This window comes from Lutra lutra, chromosome 1, assembly GCF_902655055.1.
Source record: "Lutra lutra chromosome 1, mLutLut1.2, whole genome shotgun sequence".
Lineage (NCBI taxonomy): Eukaryota > Metazoa > Chordata > Mammalia > Carnivora > Mustelidae > Lutra > Lutra lutra.
This window is the reverse complement of record NC_062278.1, coordinates 165,856,075-165,883,353: the sequence shown is the minus strand read 5'-3', so window position 1 is coordinate 165,883,353 and position 27,279 is coordinate 165,856,075. Positions and strand designations below refer to the sequence as shown.

Here is a 27,279-nt window from a genome sequence, read left to right as displayed (position 1 = left end):
TCTAAACTGTCAGGGACTGTCAGGCCCTTGGAACGGGTGCCCGCCCCACTCCCTGATTTGCATATGGCCCAGGCGTCTGAGAGAGACCCCCGAATGCTGTTGTGTGGCGTAGGACCCACTACAGAGTGTTGAGGCCTGGCTGATGGATGCAAGTTGTAGAAGAAGCTTCAGCAGAGGAGCCGACCTGGTGATGAGACATTGAGCTGCAGCTGGGAAACCACCGTGGTGAAGAAGCAGTGTGCAGGGTGGGCTGCTGGTGCAGGAGGCTCTGGTGGGGTGGAGGGCTGGGCCGGGGCTGGTGGTTCCCTGACCTCCAGCTCCCTGCTATGTCAGGCGTGGACATCATATAAAGCAAAGATCTCTGAGGTGTCTGATCTGCTGTGGGGAGGGAGAAAAGGACTGTTCTGTTCACACTCCCCAGTGAAAGAACTGGGGTCACAGCCGAGTACTAAGCAAGAGGGGGGCAAGGGGTTCAGGGTGTTGCTGTACGTAAAGCATCTTTACGGGTTCTTCCAGAGTTTCCGCCGCATCGAGTGGACTCAATCACTGTTTCTAGCTAGTACTCTGAAAAAGGTACATCAACTTAAACTTCTGAAATGCCTGTGGCTGCCCATACCCGTCAACCCTGGGCATTCTCACTTGAAAAAAAAATGATCTTTCTGTGAACGAGCTGTCTGGCTCGGATTAAGAAGACTCTCTTTTTATGTCTAATAGCATGTAGCTTCTGATTATCCTCTGGCTTACAGCAGGTTCTTAAACTTCATGCAAGCACTCACACACTTCTCACTTTTGTCCACTCCTGTACCGGAGGGCAGTGTCCGTGGCGGGGTCATTGCTGGCTGCAGGAGGTTGGCCTGGCCATTTCGGTTCTGATCAGGGTGGTCTGAGGCTGGTGTTGATTTTGGTGGGGGTGCGGAGGAGGCCTGCCCCATGCGCCCGGCAAGGGGATACTGCTCGTGTAGATCTCACAGGACTTGGTGGCAGACTGAGTGGGACAGGGCCGGAGCTGGCGGTGTGGGAGGGACTGAAGAGATGACAGCCAGGATCCTGGCTTGGGTCACTGCGTGAGGATGGAGAAAGATAAGGAGTTTGGTTTGGGGCACATAGGAGGTCTGGTAGGGATGCTGTAAGAAGCTGTTCCAGGACTCAGCCAACAGCAGGCATGGGAAATGCCTTCCCTCACTTGGGAAGTATTTCCTGAGCACTGTTAGCCAGGCACATAAGTCGGCACTTGGGAAACATCAGTAAGCAAAACAGAAAAATTACCTTCACCCTTGTAGAATTTATGTACTGACATGGGAGACAGCCACAAACCAAAAAACATGGTAAGTATATTATGTGTTTTGAAGTGATGATCATCATCGAAGATTTAAAAAGAAAAGAAAAACAAAGTAAAGCAAAGAAAGAGACCAGGAATCTTGAGGGGGAGGGAGCTGTGATTTTAAAAATCTGGCGATAGCAGAGACATGGAGAAGAGTGTTCCAGACAGAGAGAACAGCCAGTGCAAAGACCCTGAGGCAGGAGTGTGCCTGACCCCTTTGAGCGGAGAGAAAGGAAGCCAGTGAGTCAGGAAGTCAGAATGAGCAAGGCGTGGGGGAAAAGAGCCGAGGTGAGAGCAGCCAAGGTCAGGCGTTCAAGGATATTGCAAGGACAGCGTCTTCTAAGTGTGATGGGACCGAGGAAGGAACGCGATATTCTGGGGGGTTTTTGTTTTGTTTTGTTTTAAAGATTTTATTTATTTACTTGACAGACGGAGATCACAAGTAGGTAGAGAGGCAGGAGGTGGGGGTAGGGGAGCAGGCTTCCCACTGAGCAGGGAGCCTGATGCGGGACTCGATCCCAGGACCCTGAGATCATGACTGGAGCCGAAGGCAGAGGCTTAACCCACTGAGCCACCCAGGCGCCCTTGATATTCTATTTTATCGGAGTCACTGTGGTGGCCATGGGAAAGAGAGAGGCAGGGGGACCGTTGAGGAGGCTGTTGTGATAATCCAGAGAGCACTGATGGTGGCCTGGATCATCTGCTGAGAAGTGGGAGAGCCTGGGTATGTTTGGACGATAGGGCTGATAGGAGAGAGGAGACTGGAGTTGGTGTCATGGTAAAGAGAAAGGCTGCAGGTGACCATCAGACCCCTTTCCTTGGCTGTGAGGGGAGGCTTGGCCCTCTTTCCTTCCCTAGGATGTTCTAGAACCTCCTGCCTTAAGAGAGTTGGGAGCAGAGTAATGCTCAAAGCCAGAATCCTGGGACTGGCACAGCCTAGAAAGTGCTTGCTTCCCCCAGCCACCTATGTCCCTGTCATGCCAGGACCCAAGCTGACCTCCTGCTCGTGACCCCAGCCATCGAGATAGCCAGACTCTTCCCCACTACCAGGCAACATACAGCCCTTGAGTTCAGTAGCATCTCATTTGCTTCTCTTCCCTCAGCCCCTTCTGCCCCAAACCACAGCCACCAGGGAATGCAGCAACCTTCCAGATTCACAGACTGACCCCTGCCCCGTCCCCACCGTCGTCAGGAAGAATGCTCCTTTGCCTGTTCACTGTTACTCTGAGGCCCAGAGGGCAAGGCCTAGGTAGAAGGTTGGATCCCCCACAGACATGAGAGGTGGACGCTGCTTCTTTATCCCAGGGCGCATCGGGGCAGCACAGTGAGGGTCCCGGCCCACTGCTCCCTGACGGAGCCACCGTGAGGCACGGACAGAAGGGCTTCCTGCTCTGAGGACCTGCACGGAGACCGTCCCTCAATCTCCCTGTGTTTCTGTAAACTTGGGGTTGTGAGACTATTTTAAAACCTTCTGACCAGAGCCCCAGCTGCTCATCTTCAAGGATGAGATTTTGTTTCCTGTCAGCCTTTTGCTCGGAAAAACAGACTCTGCCCCTGACTGAAGCATTTCCAGTATGGGGGCTGTGAGGGTGAAATACTTCCTTATGAGATGCTCACAGGGCGCCCAGAGAAGATGAGGCAGGGAGACGCCCTGGGGCTGGAGTGAAGGCGGGGGCTTTGGGCTGCCTTTCTGTGGGTGGACTTGCTTTATTAACTGCCTACAGGTCTGACAGGGGTGTCCCTCTCTCTTTCATACAACCATGGATCAAGCCATCAAGTATTTATTGTGAAGTGTTGCTCAAAGTTTTATCCGAAGAATGGGAGAATTTTTAGCTCTGCTGGTCCCCATCCTTCTCCCCCTCCTTCTCCCCCTCGCGGATACACGGGCCCAAAGGAGACTGCTCTTGGGTAACTGATATCAGGAGAGTCTTAAAGGGTGGGTATTCCTCTGACACCTTAAAAGCATCTGGTCCATCCCACATGGATAACGGACAGGGAGATAGGCCTTGAAATGAGGGGCAACCCACCCTGATTTGCCTCCAGATGAAGGCAGAACACTCAGAGATCTTCCCCAAGGAAAGACCTTTGTCACACTTAAGCTTCTGGGGAGCAGGAGGGGCCGTCCTCTGTCACAGGATACCCACAGCCTGTTCTCAGAGGCCAGAGCCAGTTGGTGGAGTGGAAGTCCTGTACTATTCTTGAACTACAAGTTGGAAGGCAAGTGCAGGGATTTGCAGCCTGTCCCTGGCTCGGGGCAGATTGGAACCACAGGGCAGGCTACTTCCCTCTGCCCCCACTCTGAGTCTGCCTCCCCCAGGAGTCTGTGAACAGTCCCATTCGACACTCACAGGGTGGCACTGCCAGGCCTTGTGACATTGACTGAAAGCAGAGCTGAGCAGGGGGTAGACACTTGTTCCCAAGGCTGTCACACCCAGCGTGTTGCCATTGGTCTGAAGACAGGACCATGGAGGAAGGACTGCAGCCTGGGAAGGGGAGCTGTGTTCCCTTCTCTCTGCTGGGCCCCTTCCAGAGAGACCCCTGCCCTGGCCCCAGGGATCAGAGGGTCTTTAAAGGTTGAGTGATACCCTGCAAGGACAGGAAAATGGCAAGGCTTGACCAGAGAGGCTGCTAGATGCTGTGTTAGACACAGCCTTGTCTCTTTGTGCTATACTGAAAAGCAGTCTGCAACAGGAGCCCATGTCTGTTTTCTGAGTTCCTGAGTTTGAGATGAGTAAGCCAGCCAGTCCCTCTCTGTCCCCCTAGTCTAGCGCTTGGAATGTTGAGAGGGAGGTGTCTGCGTCCTGGGGATGAGGCTCAACGAGGTGGAGGGGTGCACACACACCCCCCACCAAATCTTGGAATCCCACAACTTGGGCTTTGACCTCAACTCACCCACTCACTACCTGTGCAGGCAGGTCTCTGTACCTCTGTGGGCCTCAGTTTCCCCACCTGGAAAAGGGGGGCTAGTAGTTCTTTCTTTGCAGACTAATTTAAGGTTTTAAAAAAGAAAAATGTACGTATAACACTGTATTCATTCCCAAGCCCACCATAACAAGGGCCACAGACTGGGCAGCTTAAACAACAGACATTTATTTTCTCACTGTTCTGGAGGCCCCAAGTCCAGTATCAAGGTGTCGGCAGGGCTGGTGCCATTGAGGCCTCTGTCCTTGGTGTGCAGATTAGCCGCCTTCTCCCTTTGCCCTCACATGGTCGTCCCTCTGTGCATGTCTGGGTCCTCATCTCCTTCTCTTCTTAGAAGGACATCAGTCTTGTTGGATTAGGACCCCAACGGACCTCATTAACCTAACTATCTCTTTGAAGACCGTCTCCCCCACATTCTGAAGTACTGGGTGTTAGGACTTCAAGATATAAATTCTGGGGGGACATGGCTCAGCCCCTAACCCCCCCGCCCAGTGCCTGACCCCTAAGTAGGTATGTAGTAAGGAGTCACTTTTATCAATGTCTTTTTAAAATAAGAACAGAAGGTACAAAAATCAGTGGTTTACTTAAGTCAGGTGGTGGGAATGAGGGAGAGAAGGGGACCGGATCCATTTAGCTGCTCAGGAAATTTTCACTGACCCTCTCCTGCCATGGACCAGGCCCTGCTGTAGGCACTGGGGATCGTCAGTGCACATCACGTGTCCAACCTCTGCCCTCACAAAGCTGAGGTCCTCACGTAGGAGATGGACAGTGAGCAAAATCAATCAGTGAAGTATGTCAGAGGCCAGCCAGCGGCGTGGGGAACGCTGTGGGGCTGCCTCCTGCCTGTGGCCCCCTCCCACCTTCTGGCCCCCTCCCACCTTCCGGCTCCCTGTCGGGCCCGGAGTCTGGTCTCCCACTCACAGGAGGCCTCTCTCTCGTCTCTCTGTCCCCTGCAGCGTGGAGGGCGAGGCCCCCAGCAGCGAGACCGGCACGTCGCTGGACAGCCCGTCGGCCTACCACCAGGGCCCCCTAGCGCCTGCTTCCAGTCTGAGCCCCGACCTCTACGAGCACGCGTCGGTGGGAGCCTATGGGCTGTACTCGGGGCCGCCGGGACAGCAGCAGCGCACACGGAGGCCCAAACTACAGCACTCGACCTCCATCCTACGCAAACAGGCCGAGGAGGAGGCCATCAAGCGCTCGCGGTCACTGTCTGAGAGCTATGAGCTCTCCTCCGACCTGCAGGACAAGCAGGTAGGTGGGGCCGGCCTTGGGAGCTGGTGGGGGTCTGGGGGACAGGCAGCCAGGTGGCTCTGGCTGGAGACCGGTGCCAGGGCCTTTGCTGGGCCAGCCTGAGGCTGCAGGAGGCTCAGCTCTCCCACAGACTGACGTCCACTCAGGTGCACCTGTGCTATGAACTTGGCCTTCACCTCCGCCCAGGGTTCCCTTCTTACTCTGCCTGACGCACGGAGGCACCCCGAACGAAGGGACTGAGATGTCAAGACTTGGGTCTCTGCCCCACTCCCTGTCCCCATGGCCATGCACACAGGTTCAGTGGCCAGACGCTGAGTGTCTGAGGTCCCAGGGGACACCTGAACCTTAGATAGTCCTCAGGAGGAGTGTCCGTGGAGAAGGGCAGGAGGTCAGTGTACAACATAAATAGAACACGCTCCGAAAAGAACACCAAGCCTGTCCACAGCCCACGGGCAAGGTTGCTTTATATCCACTTTGGGTTATAGTCCGTGTTCTCATGGGAAACGGCCACACTGAAGGCCTGCTTCCTGCCACAGACCCACCGTGGGGTTGGGTCCATGTGCCAGGAGGGCGAGGAGGGTGCATGGCCTGCCCGCCTGGCTGGGCTCCAGGGAAGGACTAAAGATAGCCTCCTGGGTTGAGGGAGAGGCCTGTCCCAGCTGGATAGGGGGTGGGGAGCAGAGGGAGTGAGCGATCACTGGGGTGGGGGACAAAGAGCATCGCATTGAGGACCTCCGGAGTACAAGCCCCCAGGAGATCCTTGAGTAAGAATTCTTGGGTGAAACTGAAGGGACGTTTCTGGCTTCAGGAGACCCTCAGGCTATGGCAAGCAGCTGTGTAGATGTACGGGGGCTGGGGGGGTCAGGCTTATCTGTCCAGCTTCCCCCAGCTCCCGGGCCATCTCCTTATGAGTCCTAGGTGGTCACATCGACCCCTCACCTTGCTATCCTCTGTTTGCCCCTATTTGCCTTTTGCGGAGCAGCGGTCTGGGCCTGTCATGGCACCTGACTTCCGGGAACCATGTAGGTACTGCCCAAGGTGGGTCTTTCCTCCTCCAACAAAGTCTCCTACCAGCCCCCTCCTCTCCCTGTCCTCAGGCTACCTATCTCACCCCTGATTCTCTCCATCCTTCTACAGATGGCCCCGTTGGGCTGTGGGAGCAGAAACTGCCCCCACCCCCCTACCCATCGTGGCACTTGGCTCCATGGCCAGGCCCACCACAGGGGAAGACCACCTCTGTTCCACTGATCACTTACACCCACATCCAAAGTGAATCAGAAGCAGTTGATAATAAAAGACCTCCAGCAGAAGCGTTGGGAAACAGAAGTGAGGAAGTTGAAGACCTCACAGAGGCCTATGGAGATAAATCTTGGGTTCATATGGCCTTACTGGGGCCACAGCTGGTCATTCTGATCCCACGCATGTTCGCCAAATACCCAGTGTGTGCCAGACGCTGTGCTGGGTGCTGGGGAGTCCACAGTGGACAGGGTGAGGCCCCAGCTCTTAAGCTGACACTTTGGTCCAGGAGATGGTCCCACAAGTTAGCAATAAAGACAGTTTAATTCCAGAGTGTGATACAAACCCCAGAGATCACGAAATAGGGGGAAGAAGTGGTGGCTGTGGGAGGTGACAGCATTGGATAAGGGGGGTGGGGAAGGCCTCCTCAAGGTGGCATCTGAACTGAGCGTTTGAAGGAAGTGACCTTCCAGGAAGCAGTAACCCCAGGTGCAAAGGCCCTGAGGCAGAACAAGGGTGGCAAGGAAGAGGTGGTGAAAAGATGAGAGGACCACTGAGCTGTTGAGCTTCCCGGCAATGAAAGCAAGAATGGGAACAGGACAGATTACATGGGAACTGCCCGATGAAAGTAGGGTACACAATTCCACGAAGATTAAAGCCGAGTAAGCAAAGTCCCGTTTAGTGAAGGGAGCCCTTTGGCTTCAGGGCCTCTGCACCTTCTGGTGGTTTCCTATCAAAGAGAGCAGGAGTCCTGAGTCATCAGAGCTGCTAGTTCTGCTTTGTGGAAGGGTGTTCCTCTCTGTTCCCTGTCCCTCCCCCGCTGTTGAGACGCATCCTTTTAAAGGGAAAGGGAGGGCTAGGGGTCACCTCTGCGTCACGTTACTTCCCAGAGCCTCTGTCCTCCGAGAAGGGGGATCCCAGGGCTACTCTACAGGCTGGAGGTCCTGTGAGAATCGGGTGAAGACGACATACAGCAGGTGAGCACATATAAATTGGATTCCCTCCCCGGCACCCCAGTAAACTTTCAGGCTGGGCCCCGGGTCCGTTGTGGCCCAGGAGGAGGAATGACCACCATGAGTCTGGGGACTGTGTAAGAGCAGGCCTGGGTCAGTGTGTGTCCTCCAGGGAAGACCAGGAAGGAGGGACTGAGGGGGGCTTTGATGATAACACAGAGCCAATTCCTGCCTTTCCAAGGTCCCTCTTCATCCCCCCTCACCCTTCCCCCAAATTTGGGGAGCCGGTCTCAGACAAATAAGTCACTGCCTGATTGTCTACGCCCCCAGTCAGCAGGAGAGAAAGAGCCCTGAGTGAGCCCTGGGCCTACGCTGGTGGCCCTGGTATCATGACTCTGCCCCTGAAGGCGACATGAGGGGGGCCAGGCTACCGGCCTTGAAGGGTGGAGGAGGGGGGCTTCCCAGAGCTCAGCCTTGGGCCCTTTATCAGCCCCATCGGCTTTCAGAGCTCCACTCAAAACCCCCAAAAACAGTCTGCTTACAGATGTGGAAGTGAGGTCATCTCTTTGGATGGTGTTTAGTAACTTCAGGGCAAGAGAAAAAACAGACCCACCCTGACTGACTCTGGGCCCAGAAAAGTCATTTTGATCCACCCCCCTCCCCCCACATGCACACACACTACCCTCTCCTGCTATGAAGGGAGCTGCTCTGCCCAGCCTGCTGCTCCCTCTCCCACGGGCCCCAGAGAGCCGGCGCTTTCAGTGGCCAGGGGGAGCCGGCGTCCCTGACGTGGGTGGCCTCCCAGAGCCAGGAAGTGAGGGGACCAGGACAGGCACCAGGGTACGTGAGGCCCCAAGCCCTCTGTTCCTGGCCCGCCCCACAGTGGCTCTGAGCGACCCTCCCCCCAACTTGGGCCATAGTGTGGATTTGGTCGGTGTCTGTTTGGTTTTCTTTCAGTTAGGTGTATGTATCTGTCTGGTTCCCTGAGGAGTGGGACCTTATCTTCGCTTCTGGAGGGCAGGGACCTTATCTCTCTCTGCCACCAGCTTTGGTGTGATGCCCGGCACAGCATAGGCAGGTGGGGTCTAGATAGGCCAGGGGGTGGTGTTTCGCCTCCTTGACGCAAGAGTGCCTTCCTCCTGAAGGCCCCAGGCCTCTCCTGGCCCCTTCATCAGGCACCCGCTCTGCCCAGCAGCCCAAGAACCCTGGTTTGGTGGAGAAGCCAGTTGCTTATCTTGAATTTTCTTTGCTTCCTACAGGGTAGCCTCCTACTTTACGGGGCATGTTTTCACTCAGGAGCAAGGCACAGGGAGCAGTCCTCAGGGTTGTCCTTGATCACCGAGGGCTGGAGTGAGCCTCGGGGCTTTGGGAGTCTGGGTGTCACACGGGGGAGTCTCAGACAGTGCCACCTGCCTATAGCCCAGCCCCGTCTCTGTACCTCACCACGAAGAGGGGCCATCGGAGCCTGGGGTGGCAGAATGAGTGCTTGCTCTGGAGTCTGGAGGCCTCCGCCTCTGAGCTGAGTCACTTCTCTGGGCCTCAGTCTCCCCATCTGTCCAGTGAGGGGAGTCGAGGGCCCCCCAAACCATAAACATCTTCCAGGAACTGAGGGTCTTCTAGGCCCAGCTGTCCCCGTGCTTGGCATGAGCTAAGCTGTTGTGTCTGTCTCATCAGGTGCTCATCACAGTCCTACGAGGTAGGGCTAAGTGCCGTCCCCACTTTACAGATGAGGAAACAGGAAATGCACGGCCCCAAGGCTTGCTCAGAGTAGCACAGCTAACAAGGGGCAGGGCCAGGCTTAGAGCCCGGTCATGTGACCTTGAAGCCTGCTCCCCACTAAGGTGATTATTTCAGGCCTCCCTGAAACTCAGTGACACCCCCCCCCCCACCACCTCCACTAGCTGGTAAGAGCACAAGGTGACTGCTGTAAAGAGGAAGTAAGTCCCGAAGCCTGCCAACCAAGGGTCCGGGTCCAGGATCTCACTGAAACCTTTGGCTGGTCCCTTAACCTGCTCATGCTTCGGGTTCCTCCCCTCTGGAGGGGCTGCCTGCTCCTCCTCCAGCATCTCGCTAGTTTCATTAAAGCCCAGGCCACGAGACATGCTGGGGCCAAAGGCTTCTGTGTCCAAAGAAATTTGGAAACGCTCCACCTTTCAAAGGTTCTGGGAGGTCATGCAGGGAACATCCTTGCTTTCCCTTCAACAGGGGGTTTCTCCATCTTCTTGGTCCCAGGGAACCCCTGTTCTGGGCGACCCCACAAGCTTGCCTCTGTGGTTGTCATAACCAACTTCAGGATGTGCCAAGGCCTTTCTGGCTGCTGCCGCCATGGAGCTGGGCGGCGGACACGACCGTGGGTGGGCGTGGTTCTGCGCTGGCGCTGCACGGGGCTGAGCGCACACGGGGCTGAGCTCACTGATGTCCTGTCCTGCCCCCAACCAGGTGGAGATGCTAGAACGCAAGTATGGGGGCCGCCTCGTGACCCGCCATGCGGCCCGCACCATCCAGACGGCCTTCCGCCAGTACCAGATGAACAAGAACTTCGAGCGCCTGCGCAGCTCCATGTCGGAGAACCGCATGTCACGCCGCATCGTGCTGTCCAACATGAGGATGCAGTTCTCCTTCGAGGGCCCGGAGAAAGTGCACAGCTCCTACTTCGAGGGCAAGCAGGTCTCCGTGACTGACGATGGCTCTCAACTCGGGGCCCTGGTGCCGCCCGAGTGCAGCGACCTTGGGGAGCCTCCCGCCCTCAAGTCTCCCGCCCCATCCAGCGATTTCGCGGACGCCATCACGGAGCTGGAGGATGCCTTCTCGAGGCAGGTGAAGTCCCTGGCGGAGTCCATCGACGACGCCCTCAACTGCCGCAGCCTGCACGCCGAGGAGGCGCCGGCCCCCGACCCAGGGCGGACCCGGGACGCCGAGCCCAAGACGGCCCTGCACAGCGTGGACCACCACAAACTGGACGAGATGACGGCCTCGTACAGTGATGTCACCCTGTACATCGACGAGGAGGAGCTGTCACCGCCCCTGCCTCTCTCGCAGGCGGGGCACCGGCCACCCAGCACGGAGTCGGACCTGCGGCTGCGGGCTGGGGGCGCTGTGCAGGACTACTGGGCTCTGGCCCACAAGGACGACAAGGGGGACACGGACACTAGCTGCCGGAGCACACCGTCGCTCGAGCGGCCAGAGCAGCGGCTGCGGGTGGAGCACCTCCCGCTGCTCACCATCGAGCCGCCCAGCGACAGTTCCGTGGACCTCAGCGACCGCTCGGACCGTGGCTCGCTCAAGAGGCAGAGCGCCTATGAACGCAGCCTAGGCGGGCCGCAGGGCAGCCCCAAGCACGGCCCTCTGGGCGGCCCCCCCAAGAGCCTCCCCCGGGAGGAGCCGGAGTTGCGGTCCCGGCCCCCCCGGCCCCTGGACAGCCACCTGGCCATCAACGGCTCAGCCAACAGGCAGAGCAAGTCAGAGTCCGACTACTCGGATGGGGACAACGACAGCATCAACAGCACATCCAACTCCAACGACACCATCAACTGCAGCTCCGAGTCGTCGTCCCGGGACAGCCTGAGGGAGCAGACACTCAGCAAGCAGACCTACCACAAGGAGACTCGCAACAGCTGGGACTCCCCCGCCTTCAGCAACGATGTCATCCGCAAGAGGCACTATCGCATCGGCCTCAATCTCTTCAACAAGTGAGTGCCTGCCGGCCCTGCAGGAACACATGGGGAGGGCCTTGCTCTTGTGCCCTAGGGCCTTTGCACGCACTGAGGTTTTAAAAGCGTATGTGTGAGGGTGGGGCCTTGTGCTAGCAGGGCCTCTAGCAGCATCTGGCACAGTGATGCTGTCATAGAGGAGATTGGAGCCTGGTGAGCGGTGGGCCAGGTCCCCCCACCTGAGGGCCCTGTCCTGGGGAGAGCAGAGGCTCACAGGCTGAGCAGCAGCCAAATGAGGGGTTTCTCTGTGACTAGAGCAACACAGGGACAGGAGTTGAGGGCCCTGTGAGCACCTAGAGCAGCACCCAGCTCACAGTAGCTTCTCAGGAAACGAGAATGTGAAGGCTGACGGCGCTGCGTTAATGTGCCCAGTTGGGAACATCAGGCTCGGGGGTTTGGATTGGCTTCGCTGGGTGACAAGGGACACGAAGGTCTTTGGGCAAGTGCGTGATGGGGTCCATGTCTGAGCAAGATCTCCAGAGCTGGGGCAGGCTTAGCTGTCAGAGGCACGCGTCGGGGGAAGCAGGACAGACACCTGGTGCTAACAGAAGTCTCAGCAAGGTCCCTGTGGTAGATGTGTGAATTGGGTCTGTTGAGGGACTGCTCCCTGCTGGGAGTTCTAGAAAGGTGCTGTGGGGGCAGTCCTGAGAGCCCATTTAAGGAGGGAGACGGGTATTTAAAGCAGGCTATTCTTAGCACGGCCGAAAATAGCAAGCGGAAGGGGAGGAGGGCCGCACACTCCCTTGGAAGGGACGCCGGCGGGCTCTGGTTATTAAACATCGTATTTCACATCATTTCCATCCACAGGGCCTCTGGGATTGGGGCTCATCGGACGTCAGCCTGGCGCTGACTCCTCCAAGGTTGGGGATACGGCCAGACTGCCCGGTGACAACTGACAGGCATCCGCTGTACTTCCCTGCTCTCTGCTTCCTCTTCGAGTTGGAGGGAGGCTTGGGGGGCACTTTTGAGCCATCCCTGCTACAGGTGGAAGTGCTGCACTGTCTCAGGGGACTCAAAGAGGCCTCTCTCTGGAGGGAGGGTGTAGGGAACAGGACGTTTACATGCGAGCAGTCAGCAGGCTCTGGGTCGCTGGTCCTCACTCAGCTGAGAACTTCGAGTCTCAAGGACCTTGCATCTGCCTGGGAGCTCTCTCCTGAGACCCCCATCAGCTCATGGCTCACGGCACGTAGGGACAGCCTCACCGCTGCACGAGCTGTGGCCAGCCAGCACATTAGCCGAAAGGACCATATTCTGCTGAGCCCATCCTGAGCTCTGTCCCAGAAGTCTGCTCTCACCCGCTTCTGGGCACGGCCAGCTCCCAGGTCTTCAAAGACCCAGGCCAGGGCCCTCCTGGGCAGGGGGCTGAACTGACCTGGGGGGTCCCTTAGTGCCCAAGCCCACTACATCGCTGATATGGGGGTTCCAGCCATGTCGACAGGTGGAGGCCAGAAAAAAACAGTCGCTCCACCAACCACCGTTGGTCTGTGTAAATGCTCTCTAGCTCTGTTTTTAGTTATGGGTGCAGTACGGGACTATATTCCCCGTGGAAAATGAAAGCCTTCCAGTTAGGATAATGTTCCCTTAAGCTCTTGTCGTTTTTGGAGTCTCTCCTCCCAGATCTTCACTCCGTGCATGTGTGCGCTCTTAGGAACCGCAGACAGCCATGGCTCAGAGCACAGCTCCCAGGCGAGACTGCCCGGGCCCACAGCCTGGCCTTCCGTCTGTACAGTGTTTCTGGGCCCAATACTGTCCACCTCACAGGGTGTGAGTTGTAAGAAAGCAGGTATGTGAAGTGTTTGGAGCAGCGCCTGGCACCAAGGAAGTCCTTTCCAAGTGTTAGCTGCTGCCGCTGTGGCCTTGCTGACATTATCTGGGGCCTGGGATTGTGGACATCATCTTACTGGGATATTACTACACGGCTTGCTGGTGGAGAGCCAGCCCACCACCCCACCCCAACCCGTCAGTGTGCATGGGCCACCTCCCTCCCTCCTGCTGCTCTGTAGCGGTTCCTGGTGTGGGGCTAGCCATACGATTGAACTGGCCCCTTGCTTCCACTTCCTTGTAATTACCAACTATAGAGGACAAGGAGTGTCTTTACATACACTCTCAAGAGAGTCTATAGAGAAGCTAGCTAAAAGCAGAATTATGGAGGCTTAGGTAGGCACATTTTTCACTGGAAACTTATCCTTTAAAGGGGAGGTCTATCCATTTCCTCTCTCTGCTGCTGGATCTCAGAGGTCCTCCTTCTCCCACATGCTTGGCAACATTGTGTTCTCTCCCCACCCCCAATCAAAGGGTAGACATGGTAGTCTTGGTCTTTTTAGTTTGCATTTCCCAGCATCTAAAATGGAGCAATAGAGCATCTGTGTCTCTTTTCTTTTTTTTTTTTTTAAGTAATCTGTACACCCAACATGGGGGTTGAACTTACAACCTTGAAATCAAGAGTCACATGCTTCATTGACTCAGCCAGCCAGGGGCCCCCAGTTCATATTCTTGGCTCGTTTTCTTCTCTCAGGCTATTTGTCATGTTGATTTGCCAGTAGTTCTTTATTTGTTGTGGATACTGATACTTTGTAATTACAAACAGTTTCTGTCATTTGTCTTTAAAATTGTTTTCTTTTGAGCTATAATTCACAGTATCCTAAAATTCACCCTTATAAAGTGTACGGTTCAGTGGTTCTCAGATATATGTCTTTTAACTTTGTGCTTTTTCATCTAACAAAAGTGCTTATAATTTGTTGTGTTTTTAAAATTGAGATCATTGCCATCCAACATCAGTTTCAGGTGTACTAGGTAATGATTCCATTTTTTATGTATATTGCAAAATGATGACAAAAAGTTGTTACCATCCCTCACCACACGTGGTTACAATTTGTTTTTTCCTGCCATGAGACTTTTAAGATCTACTATCTTGGCAACTTTCAAGTAAACAATCCAGTATTATTAAGCATAGTCACCATGCTGTACAGGAAGGTTTTAATTTTAATTAGCTAAATTCGTATTTTCTTGTTTCATTTCTTTGGCTTTTCATGTTATTTATTTTAAAAAGGGCTCTGCCCAGGGACACCTGGATGGCTCAGTCGGTTAGGCGTCCAACTCTTGATCTCAACTCAGGTAACAATCTCTGGGTTGTGAGTTCAAGCCCTGCATTGGGCTCCACGCTAGGCATGAAGCCTACCTTAAAAATAGTAATAATTGGGACGCCTGGGTGGCTCAGTTGGTTAGGCAGCTGCCTTCGGCTCGGGTCGTGGTCCCGGCGTCCTGGGATCGAGTCCCACATCGGGCTCCTTGCTCATCAGGGAGCCTGCTTCTCCCTCTGCCTCTGCCTGCCATTCTGTCTGCCCGTGCTTGCTCTCTCTCCCTCTCTCTCTCTGACAAATAAATAAATAAAATCTTTAAAAAAAATAGTAATAATTAAAAGGGGCCTTGCCCCAAATCATCAATACAGTGATAATTACAATAATAAAAATTAAAAGATGCTCCGCCCCAAATCATAAATAGCTTTAAAAAATTTTTTTTTTCAATGTATTTCCATGCCCTTTAGGACTTTAAGCTGAAATTTGTTTTGGAGAGGAGAACCACACAAGGTGAGGGGTCCAATTTTTTTTTTTTTTAAGATTTTATTTATCTGTCAAAGAGGGACAAGGAGCACAGGCAGGGGGAGCAGCAGGCAGAGGGAGAAGCAGGCTCCTTGTTGAGCAAGAAGCCCGATGCGGAACTCGATCCCAGAACCCTGGGATTTTGACCTGAGTTGAAGCCAGGCGCCCAACCATCTAAGCCACCCAGGCGCCCCCCAACTTCTATTATTCTGTAGAGCTTAGCCAGTTGTTTGCAAACAATTTATTCAACAATCTGTCCTTTCTTCATGGACTTGAAGTCCCATCTAATTCCTCATGAATGGGACCTTTTCATTCATTCAGCAGCTATTTCTTGAGCGCCTGCCACACACCAGGCTGTGTTTCAGGGGCCCGGACAGATCAGGGAACAGAACGAAGACGCTTGTAAAGCTCCACGTTAACCGTTCCAGGGCCTGTCTGTTCCTCCACGAGCGGCAGACTTGGGGTCTCATGCGTTTGCTTAGTAGGGCAAAACCCCTTCCTTTGGGCTTTGTAAAAAATTGTCTTGGCTGTTTCGGGCGGGGATTCTTCCACATGGATTTTGGAATCCGCTCACTAAGACCCATGAGCAACCCCGGCCAACTTGTCACCAGTGTTGCCTTCAGCTCCGAGACTCACTTGGGGGAGCCTGTGTGTTTCCAGTGCTGCAGTCCAGCCGCAGGGGGGGCTACTGAGGTTAAAGTTCACAGAAACATAACACGAATCCAGTGCCCCTGGCGCGTACTAGCCATGGCTCAGGTGCTCACGGGCCACACGTGGCCCCTGTGCCTGACAGCACAGATCTGGCGAAGTTCGGCTGCCCCAGACTGTGCTCGTGGACAGCACTGGTCTAGAGCACTGAGGGACAGGCAGCGGCAAGTCTGGCTTCACACAGGGCGTGGGGCAGAATGGGACGGGCGGGCCCACAACGGCAGGTGCTGATGGACATCATGGGAAACATGCCCCCAGCCTCCCCCGCAGGCCCACCCCGCCCTCCGGATAGCTGTCAGTTCCCACCCTCTTCCCGTAGTAGGCTTTCCCGACACAGAACCTCAGCCACCTCCCATCCCCAGATAGGGCATGGAGGATCTGAATGAGGAACCCAAAGTGGGCAAGTGGGGAGGAAAAACAAAACAGGAGACCCGAGAACTTGAGGGAGGTGGGCAGGGAGAGGCATCCCTGGGCCCCTGGAGGAGGCAGCAGTCTGCCTGACATCCAGATGTTCCCCCAAGCACCTGCTCTTCACAGGCCCCAGGCTGCTCGTGGAGCTCATGACCCCAGAGGGAGGGTGGGGATCCAGGAACTAGAGGCAAGAGCTCTTTAGCCCCAGCTCTGCTACACACCAGCTTCAGGGACATGGCAACTCCTTGTACTCTTGGAGTATTGCCACCTACATCTGGAAAATGGGTACAAGGTTCCTGCCTCCCAGGGCCTGGTGAGGATTAGAGGAAGTGGAACCGAGAAATTTTCCTGGGGCCCACCAGCAAGGAGGAGCTTCTGGGTCGCAGCTGGGGCTGCTGTGCCCAGAGCAAAGGGTTGGGGGCTTCCAGGAACACGGGCTATAGGAGGACCCTGCAGGTGGTTTGGTGGACAGAACAGTCAGAGGTCATGGCAGTGGCTGATAGTTCCATGTGCTTAGCATGTGCTGGACACTGTTCTACAAGTTGTCTTGCTGGGGGGTAGAGACTCTTATTAACCCCACTGTACAGATGGGTGGACTGAGGTCCCAAGAGGGTCACCTGTCTGAGGTCACACAGCCAGCAGGTGGGCCAGCAGGAACTCTCACCGCCTCACCCGGCTCCATGTGGGAATGGCTGCTACATGTGTGGCCCCATGCCCCCCCATCAGCTCACTGGGCCACAGAGGTAGATGGCGAGCTCAGGAGGAAAAGCCACACCACCCAGAGGAGGCCACATGGCCCTGGAGAGGTCATCCTTGGGCCACCACAGCGCTAGGAGCCCAGGTCAGTACCCCAACAGCCCTAATGGGGTCCCCTGGTCCTGTGTTTCACACATGTGCTCAGGGATATGGGTCTCCTTGCGTCATTCTCCTCTTTCATGCCTCCCTCACTCTGACAAGAGCCCAGGCGACTGTAGCCCAGGCCAGTTTTGTCCAGGTAGACCTGGCCAGACCTCTCCTGCCTCTGAAAGAGTGTGCTCATCCCCAGAGCTCCCCTGTGATTAAACAGATACTCCTATCCCAGGAGTGATTGCCCCATCTCTGAGGAGCATGTAAGTTAGGGCCTCAACAACCACTTGGTGTGACGGTGTACTAGGACTCTTGCTTGGGCTGGGAGCTGTTCAAGGGGCCCTCAGAGGTCCCTTCCACCTATGGCCCAGCCCCTGGTGCCTGCCAGGTGCTCCCATGGTGTCATTCCTTTCTGCAGAGGGGAGGAGGAGAGCCCTGGTATGAGTCTGGGGTGCTCCGAGATTTCACCCTTCCTGCATCCCTGGACAGTCACCTGTTCTCCACCTGCGTGGGAATCAGGCTCAGAGGCTACAGAGCTGGGCCAGCCTCTCTCGATGAGCAGAAGAGCTGTGGGTGGGCTCCTGATCCGTAGCCCCAACTCCGTGCTCCTCATGCATGACGTGTTTCTTGTGAGTAATGAGAACACCAGTGATGACAGCCAGCCCATATAAACGCGTATTAGGTCCCAGGCGCTGCGCGAAACACTTCATGTGCATCAGCTCACTGAATCCTCACAGTGACCCCATGACACTTGGCTCTAGGGAGCCAGGGCTCAGAGAGGTCAGGTGCTAGCTCGAGGCCACAGAGCCAGACATGCTGGCTCCAGGGTTCTGGCGAGCTATTCACCGTTGCTGGTAGTGCTGACAGTTGACAGATCAGCTCTCTTCGGAGCACTTTGAGCTACTAAGAAGGAAGCCGGCTTTCCATTCCCCTGGAATCCAGTCCGTGGCCCTCACCACTCTCCTGGCCCTAGCAGTCTCTAGCTGCCTCCTGGGTCTGGGGTATCTGGTGCTCAGTTTCTTGGGAAAGAAAACCAGGCCAAGGCAGGCCCCGCAGGGCAGCCGGCCGTGATGGAGGGCGATTCCTCCACCTTCTCTCTGCAGTAAAGACAAGCCCCATTCAGCTTGGGCTCCCAGCATCAGGAAGAGCTTTGTAAAAACCAGAGCTGCATGAAATTGTCTGATGAGGTGGTAAGCTTGCTGGCCCTGGAAGTACGTAAGCAGAGGGAAGGTGGTCATTCCTTCATAGGCCGCTGGGGGCATTTGAGCCCAGATCGCTGAATTGAAGGGTACTTCCAGGCACACAGGGGTCCAACTACCGAACTTGGTGAGTCCCTCCTCCCGTGGTCAACTGAGATGTTACGGGGACGGCTCGGCCCCCTGACCGCAGAGGATCTGCGGGCCCTGCAGGTAAACAGACCCTGTGTTGGTCTCTGTTCATCAGGGCCTTCTCCGCTGCAAGCGACAGGAACCCAATGAGACGGGTGGAAGCAGAGGTCTTACTGGGTCTGGATCTGGAAAGCTGTTGGGCATCTCCTGGCCATTTTCTCCCCAGAGCTCCCTGCCAGTGCCCCACCAGGGCAGGAGGCCTGCTAGCTATCCCCAGCCCAGGGTCCAGCCTCACAGCAGCCCTGGCAGGAAGAGAGCTGCTCCTCTCTCGTCAGCTCCTGCTGGCTTGCTCCAGACTGCTCATGGTGGTCAGCAGGATCAGGGGCTCTGAGTGGCCAGGCTGGGAGTGAGGTCAGCCCATGGGCTCAGGGGGACAGAGTGGGTGGGGTGGGAAATCTGGAGGCCGGCGTGCTGCCGACCACTCGCATGTCTCCGCGATGGCTCAGGTAACTAGAAAGGACAGGAGAAGCCTGTAGAGCCCTGCTGGGACGAGAGCCTTCAGAGCACTCAGCTGAGGCTCCAGCAAGTGGGTGAACTGTGAGCACGGTGCCCGCCTTGTAACCGCCCTCCCTGGGGCCCCGCCAGCTCAGTGTCCCCACTGACTGCTCGAAGCCCAGGGACAGGAGGTGACCATGAGAGCTGCCCCTGGTGGGGTCTGCAGGCGCTTGGCTGGCACAACCAAGTCTGAATCAGCAGCTGACGTGGAACAAAGCCGGCCCCGCCTGGCGGCCCACAGCAGGGCCAAGCCTTGGCCTCTCCCACTCCAGCCTGTCCTGCTAAAGCTTTTCAAGGACCCGTTACAGTGGGGCCCAGAGCGCAGAAGCAGGTCAGGTGCAGATGGTGCAAATGTCCCCCTCAGCACCTGTTGACGCTGGGCCCTTAGAGAAGCAAGCTGGCCCGGCAGCCCGACTGACAGGCTTTGCAGCAGCAGTGGCAGGGGAGGGCAGAGTGAAACTTTGCGGAGCTTCTTGGAGCAGAGGAATGGGTTGAGACTCCTGGCACACTTTCTGTCGCCTGGCCTCCTGGAGGCCACTTATTTGACCTTTCTGTGCCTTCTTTGCATTATGAGTCAAATATGGCTTTTGCGTTGGCCATTCTTTCTAGCGGGGTCCCTCTTCCCAGCTCCCAGTTCAGTGCCACCTCCCCAGGGAGGCTGTTCCGGGTCATCCCTCCCGCCCCTTCCAGCTGAAGTCCACGCCTTCTCCAGGTCCCCGTGTACTGCTTTGGTTTACTTCTGCCTGTTGCTCACCCTCCTCATGGAGCCATAGGACTGGCAATATTTTTGAAGGCTCAGGGGCATTGACTCATTTAACCTTCACAGTACCTCCACCGTCTGCACCATCACTGGCCCCATTATTCAGACAGGAAAGCTGAGGCACGGGGAAATTAAGTAACCTGGCCCGGGTCACCCAGCCTGTAAGTGGAGCCTGGGTTTGAGCACAGGCCTCTGGCTCCAGAGAACATACCTGTGATTCCTGTGCTGTGAGTATTTTGGGGAGTTTACGGGAGTATCCTGGGAGTTTATGTTCCACCTTTACCATGCTCCAGGTGTTTTTCAAGGATGCGGACTATGTTGGTTTTTCGTGGGGTTCTTGGTGTTTGTTTGTTTGTTTCTTTTTTTTTTTAACATTTTATTTATTTATTTGAGAGAGAGACAGTGAGAGAGAGCATGAGCGAGGAGAAGGTCAGAGGGAGAAGCAGACTCCCCATGGAGCTGGGAGCCTGATGTGGGACTCGATCCCGGGACTCCAGGATCATGACCTGAGCTGAAGGCAGTCGCTTAACCAACTGAGCCACCCAGGCACCCCTGTTTGTTTCTTTCTTTTATAAGATTTTATTTATTTGCCAGAGAGAGAGAGAGCACAAGCAGGCAGAACGGCAGGCGGAAGAAGAGGGAGAAGCAGGCTCCCAGCTGAGCAGGGAGCCCAATGCAGGGCTCGATCCCAGGATCCTGGGATCATGACCTGAGCCAAAGGCAGACGCTTAACTGACTGAACCACCCAGGCGTCTCTAGGGATGGGGACTTTGGGCCACAGACCTGCTAGCACAACCCCAGGCCCAGAAGAGGTGCTCAATAGATGTTTGTGCAATGAATGAAGATGTGAATCCAGGGGCAGAAAGCCCGGATCTTGTCCTGCAGGGTTTGCGAGGCCCTGGTAGGTTTTTAAATGGTGCTGGTGATGCCGGCAAAGGCATGCCTTCCCTGCGGCATGTTTTGTTCCTCTTCTGTTGGGTGAGCTCTGTGTAAGCCAGGCCCTTGCTGGACCCAAGGATAGGAACCAGGTGATCCCAGTCTGTGTCCTTTTCAGTACTTAGGGCCTGGGGTTCCAGACAGAAGTCCCGCAGCACCCTCATAATGAAGGGAATGGAAAGCCACAGCTGGGGACGGAGACAGAGCCCCACCACTGTGTCTGTGCCTTGGGGTGGAACCAGATTCCCTGGGACCCAGCTTCGTAGCCAGACTCCCCCTTCTTTGCCAGTCTGGGTGGGCTCTGGCATGCTGACACAGCACAGCTTAATTCCTCTGTCGCATCAGCATCTGTCACAGGCTGGCCAGATGCTGTGTGCACCAAGTCTCTCAGGGACTAGAGAGCAGAGGAATCATTTCACAGTGGGCTCCCTGGTTCCCTATGGCAAGGGAAGGCACCATAGAGATCACACGGCTCCCAGAGGAAGAGCCACGCGTCCCTTCTTTCACAGTGCATTGGCCGTGGTATGTCACCTGGTCCCCTAAGTGCCACAAGGTTGCGCAGCACTAATGACTCCTCCCCTTGCCCCCCCTTCACCCAGCAGGTCATTGTGTGACATTTAGCAGGACCTAGGGCACGTTCCCCTTGAGTCAGCATGGAGCTCTGCAAGGGAGCAGGTGGATCTAGGAGGCCTGGCAGGGCCCCCAAGAGCACACTTGGGCCTCACTACACTGTTGAGGTAGACGGGACCAGCAAGGTCTCCACAGGCCAGGAACTCAAATCCTCGGATGTCCAGCGCACTGCCTGAAGAGGATGGTGAAGGCCAGACCACTCACCTTCATAAAGCCATCCAGAGGCTTCCTTGGAGAACCACGTTCATCCTGACCTTGGATCCCCAGCCTGGACTGCACCCCCGACCCCAGCTCCTTAACTGTACCTCCGGCCACCCCATCCTTTGCCTCAGTTGCTGGGCAAGCTCCTGGTCAGTGGTCAAGGTCCAATGAGTTCAAATTCCTTTCTCCTGTGACGTCACGGTGAAACCTGCCGGGTGGAACCAGTCCCTCCCACCTTTGGTTCAGACTTGAAGCAGGAGCCATCGGGTTCAACCTCGGATCCACCAGTAATTATTGTCATCTCTACCCTGGGTAGAACTGGGTGCTTCTCCCCACCTCCTGCCCTGCAGCCTGGATGCCTGTGGGAGGCTCCTCGCTGAGCTCACACTTCAGACCTAGCCTTGCCCTCCACAGAGCACAGACGTCAGGTCCCATCACTGCCCGATTCAGAACACACTAGGGCTTCTCCTCTCACTCAGAGGAAAACCAGATTCCCCCTGTGGCCTGCACAGCACTGTGGGATCTGGCCCACCCACCCTGCTGCTCTCCTCTCACCTCCCCCAAGATCCCTCCTCTTAGCCACCCCAGATAGCTTTCTGGTCCTCGATCCTGCAAAACCCTTTGTCACCTCAGGGCCTTTGCGTTTCACTGTTGCCTCTACCCAGAAACCTAAGAACTTGGGTCACTGCCCAGTGTCACCTGCTCAGAGAAAGCGTCTCATTTTCCTGCAGAAACCCCTCCCTCTCCTCCAGCTATCATTGATTCAGTCCTTTTGTCCTTAGACCAAGGATTAGAGCCTGCCATTGTGGGGTATTCCTGACCAGCCCCCATCACTGCTGTCATCCTGAGCAGTACCTAACAAGAAAGTAGAGTCTGGGTACTTAATCTGTGAAGAATCCACATTCCCATGGCCCCTTGTAAGACTCTCCTTTCTGCCGTGTATTCCACTCCCCTGCTGTGTTCTGTTCCTCTCAGGCGGAGGAGCCCGGATCCTGAAGTCCGAGATACCGTGTGACGTTGGTGTGTAAACACAGGAGGGGGCCAAGTGGGGACAACAGCCAGCCCCCCAAGGAAGCAGGCCAGGACTGGATCTGGGCCCCCAGGCTAGGGGCTGATGGGATGCCTGAGTGGCGTGGCCCAGCCCAGCACTCTGGTCATGGCCACACAGGAGCACAGGCCGGGGAGTGCCAGCTGGCCTGATTTTTCAAGAGAAGCTGGAAATCTGGATTCTAGATTGAGCTACCCCAATTTCTGTGTATTCACTAGAATCCCTACTGTTAACGTCATGTAAGCTAAAGAAAAGACATCTGTGGGCTTGCCGGGGTGACCTCTGACCTCGAAGATGAGGAAGAGGGAAGTGGGCGTGGGCTGGGGCCCCGTGGGTGCTGGCGTGGAGCAGGGCCGTGAGGGAGCGTGAGCAGCCGAGCAGCTGGAGAGGCTCCTGATTGGCTACACCAGAATCCTAGGGAGGAATGGGGTCTGTGGAAGGAGTGGGGTAACCGTGCCAGGGCCCAGCTGGCCAGCAGCCACTCCCAGCTGAATGCCTAAAGGTGATGTTAGGGTGTGTGGTCATCCTGGGCTGAAAATAGCAAGGTCACCTTGCAGCAGGGGCCCTGTTTTTGCTTGCAGGTGGAAATACAGTCTGTGTTGGATGCTGCTGTCAGTCAGGAGCCACATGGTTTATGGGGACAGGTGGATACCCGCTGCTGCCGCCAGGCTGCTCGGGGAGATCAGAACTCTGATCTCCACCTGCCGGGCCCAGCGGGAGGGCCCGGCTCCCCTCGCCACCCCCGCATGGGTGCCGGGTACACTGCCAGGGTTCCATAGCTCCTCAGGCCCTTCTGAGGCTCTGGGATTGTCAGAGGACATCTGCCTTCCAAGAGTGCGAGGTCACCCCCTCGCACCACCCTAGGAGGTCAGCCAAGCCTGGTCCATGCCACAGACCAGCAGGGAGACAGAGGCCCAAAGGGAGGAAAGGGCCAGCCTGGGCCCCTGCTGAGCCCGTGAGGGGGCCTCCCTCCACCACAGCTCAGCCAGGCCGCATGGCTCCTGGTGCAGGTGGACTCCCTCGGCCCTGCAGGGCCAGCCCAGCCTGTCCCAGAAACCCTCTTTGCTCAGGAAGGGTCAAGGCTGCAACTTCACTTCCTCTCCTCTCAGCTGGGGCTAGTCGTGAGAACCTTCCATGGTGCACACGTGTGGTTCCAGGCACCTGACTGTGTTAACTCAGGAAGTCCTTACAGAAAAGGTAGTTTGCTATTGGTGGGGCGGAGGGCCGGCCAGGATGTGCTGGGCAAGGGGTTCCAGTCTGCCTGGAAGTGAAACGCGGGGCAGTGACTTCTACACCAAGGGGTGTATGGGGCAGTGCAAAACACGGGGGCGGTGGGACGGTCCCTGCCCCGGCACCCGCAGCCCCGAACCGGCTCATGGCCCAGTCCCAGCCTCCGCCTGGTGCAGGGTCTGCACAGTTCTGGGTCCCTCCGACGGACCAGGGCAGGGCACCCAGAGTCCCCAGGGAGGAGGGCCAGCCAGGAGGGGCTGGGGCAGCCACGGCTGAGCCTGTCTCTCACCCCACCCTCACCAGGAAGCCTGAGAAGGGCGTCCAGTACCTCATCGAGCGCGGCTTTGTGCCAGACACGCCAGTGGGGGTCGCCCACTTCCTGCTGCAGCGCAAGGGCCTCAGCAGACAGATGATCGGCGAGTTCCTGGGCAACCGGCAGAAGCAGTTCAACCGGGACGTGCTCGAGTGAGTTCCAGGGCCGGGAGGTGTGGGGGTGGGGGTGCTGACCTGTGCCGCTGGAGCACGGCCCACATCCACCCCTTAGCTCTTCCTTCTAGATGCACACAGACACCCCACGTGGTTTTGCACGTCACCCCCTACCAGGTGTACACACATGCATCCACCCTCTGGCGCTACAGCTCACACACCAACCCTACAGGTCCCCCAACGTGCACCCTTGACCCCTCCATCCCTCTCCAGCAGGGCCGAGCCACCACCATGCTCGGGGTGGGGGTGGTGGGGTTGGAGGTCTGAGCTCACTCCCCCAGCCTGACTGCCAGCCATCCTGACATGTCCTTGGGCTGGGGGGTGGAGGGATGCGGTGTGAGGAGCCCAGAGGGACCCCCTGTGTCTCTCTCCTGCCTCTCCCAGCTGGGAGACCTAGAGGTAAGAGTCCAACCAAGGCTGGCAACCACCACCTTCCCAGCTACTTGGAACTCTGCAGAAAATCCGTTTCCTGCTCCCTGGAAACCGCTGACGGTTTCGAGAACATGTACCCCAAATCTCTCCCTTCTTCCTTGAGACTGCCCTAAGTAGAAAGGCCCCCAGTAGCTGGACCCTTGGGTTTATACTGTGTTCTGGCCCTGCGTCATCCTCAAACACATGGGTGTGGGTGTCGGGTCTCGCTTAAGCCCCTTTCACAAAGGAGGGGTCAAAGCTGTGGGATAGGATGGACTAGTGGGGCTCGGGGCCCCTGGGGGAGCATCTCCAGGCCTGTCATTGAGGGTATTTCTGACCAGGCAGCTACACACCGAGATGTAGACCAGGAGCAGAATCAAAGTGGGGTAGACAGCAAACCATTAGTAATAAGGGCAGTGCCTTGCATCGTCCAGAGAACAAAGCCAAGGGGGTGGGCAGTGGGCCTCCTGGGTCTGGGCGTCTTCACTGTAAGGAAGAGCCCGGCCATGGCCACCTGTGTGCCTGTGTCTGCAGCCGCCCCTGGGAGGAGGCGGGCAGCTGCCTGAGGCCTCTTACAAGTGAGGAAACCCTGGGCTCAGGGAAGGACTGGCCCCGGTACTCCCCACCCCCACATGCGTAGACTTCTAGGCACACGTACTTACTCAGTCACACGTATACCCAGCATGTGCACAGACGCACAGGACGCAGTGAGCCACAGCCTTTGGCGGCTGCTCTAGCTAGTACCCAGCAGAATGGCGTCTTGCCCTTCCTTGGCCAGGCGTGCCCACCTGGGCTGCCTTCTCCCCACTTGCCATTTCTTTTCTGGCCCTTAACCGGGGTTGGGTGGGGGGGCGGGGGATCTGCTGCTTTGTTCGTAGGGTTAGTGCCTCCTCTCCTGCCTTTTAAACCAGCCTCAGGAAGCAGTTCAGGGGGAAACTCAGATAAGGTCCTTAGTGGCTTGGGCCTAAGACGGTCTTGGGCCAGCCCCCCACCCCCTGCAGCCATTCCTGTGCTCCCCCCAGGCTCTCCCCAACCCCCAAGCTAGCTGCTGGTCCGTAGGAAATCCGTGCATTGTTCTCCCCATCAGAAAATAGCAGCAGCCTCAGGAAGCAGCGATCCTCGCGCCCCCACACCCCCGACCCTCCACACCAGGCGTCCAGCTCAGAGGCTAGTCAGCAAATTATACCCTGTGTGGCCCCTGCCCTCCCCCACCCGCTCAGCAGCAGCCTTGAAGGATGGCTCCTCCAGAGCCATGAGCTCTCAGAGAAGGTTGGGGGCACTACTGTTTATGTCCAAACCCATCGGACCCAGCAGAGCAAGGGCCCTGGCAGCAAGGCCGAGGCCTCCACAGTGCCCCCAGAGGTGGCCACAGCTTTGTTAAACATAGATCCACTGGACACCACAGCCTGCTGAGTGGGTCCCTGGGACACACACCACCTTCTTTGTTCGGGGATCTGGGTCAGAGGACAGAGCACGGCGTTCGGGAGGGCAGGGCTAGGATGAGGGGAACCAGACAAAACCCAGTTACCAGCCGATTCTGCAGGCTCTGCTCCCATTGGCAGGTTGGCAGATGAGTGTGGCACAGGTCCTCCAAGGGGCCCCTTGAAAGACAGCCAGCAAAACCCAAGCAGCTTTCCCCAGGCCCTTTGGCATGGGGAGATGGACTCAGTGCACGGTCACTGCCTGACAGGCCAGCAGCCAGCCTCTGCCTCCTCCTGGAGGAGATGGGAGCACATGGCTGGCATCCCTCACAGACAGCACAAGAAGACTCAAGCAGAGACGGGCATGCTGGGCCCTGTGTGATGTGCATGCTGCAAGCCGTTTCTGCCCAGAGGAGAGACCGCAGGCTTTGGCCCTCTGTAGAAAATTACTCACAGAGGGGTGCCTGGGTGGCTCAGTGGGTTAAGCCTCTGCCTTCGGCTCAGGTCATGATCTCAGGGTCCGGGGATCAAGCCCCGCATCAGGCTCTCTGCTCGGCGGGGAGCCTGCTTCCCCCTCACTGCCCCCTCCCGCCTCTCTGCCTACTTGTGGTCTCTGTCTCTGTCAAATAAATAAGTAAAATCTTTTAAAAAAAAAAAATTACAGAGATTTTCAGCAACATTTTCCTATAGTTTCCGGGGGTCTGTAGACTCCACCAGAAGCACGGTGGGGAGGGGTCTTTGGGCTGTAATCTGAAGCGTTCCGTGATTGGAGGAAGCCAGGCGGAGGGCCCTTCTAGACAAGAGGCGGCCAGGTCCCCTGGCTCTGGGCAGCTCACGGCCTGCCCTGCATGAGCTCCCGTGGTGCTCTGCCCCCAACAGGAGGGCCAGCAGGGACTGCTCGGGCAGCAGACCCTCATGGGGCCCTGGTCTCTCGTTTCAGCTGCGTGGTGGATGAGATGGATTTCTCCGCCATGGAATTAGATGAAGCCCTCAGGAAGTTCCAGGCACACATCCGGGTCCAAGGGGAGGCTCAGAAGGTGGAGCGGCTCATCGAGGCGTTCAGGTTGGGGGCAGGGCAGGGCATGGGTGGGTGTCAGGAAGAGGAAGGTTCCGGGCTCTGAGGCCCGTTGCTCAGGGCCCAAATCCCCACTCCAGCCCTGTCCCCAAGGCAGATGGCCCTGAACTTGCCTGGGGGATGAGGTAGTAAGTAGCCCCTTCTGTATGCCAGGTCCTGCACTGGTTATCTCTAGAACTAGACTTTTGGACAGTCTGTGTCCCTCCAGGTCCTCACGAGCATCACCCATTCATCAGTCTGT

The 27,279-nt window shown here is 56.6% G+C and overlaps 1 protein-coding gene across 13 annotated transcripts in view; it reads left to right on the top strand.

Annotated features, from left to right (window-relative positions):
• IQSEC1 (IQ motif and Sec7 domain ArfGEF 1) overlaps positions 1 to 27,279 on the top strand; it is a 375,511-nt gene that overhangs the window by 323,384 nt on the left and 24,848 nt on the right. For 12 of the 13 annotated variants that reach the window (XM_047743537.1, XM_047743506.1, XM_047743527.1 and 9 more), the window contains 4 exons: positions 5,200 to 5,494; positions 10,123 to 11,372; positions 23,949 to 24,110; positions 26,904 to 27,026. In XM_047743537.1, the coding sequence (XP_047599493.1) occupies positions 5,200 to 5,494; positions 10,123 to 11,372; positions 23,949 to 24,110; positions 26,904 to 27,026 (1,830 nt within the window). Of the gene's footprint in view, positions 1 to 183; positions 246 to 5,199; positions 5,495 to 10,122; positions 11,373 to 23,948; positions 24,111 to 26,903; positions 27,027 to 27,279 lie in introns of those variants that run through there. The other variant, XM_047743600.1, reaches the window with a different exon arrangement.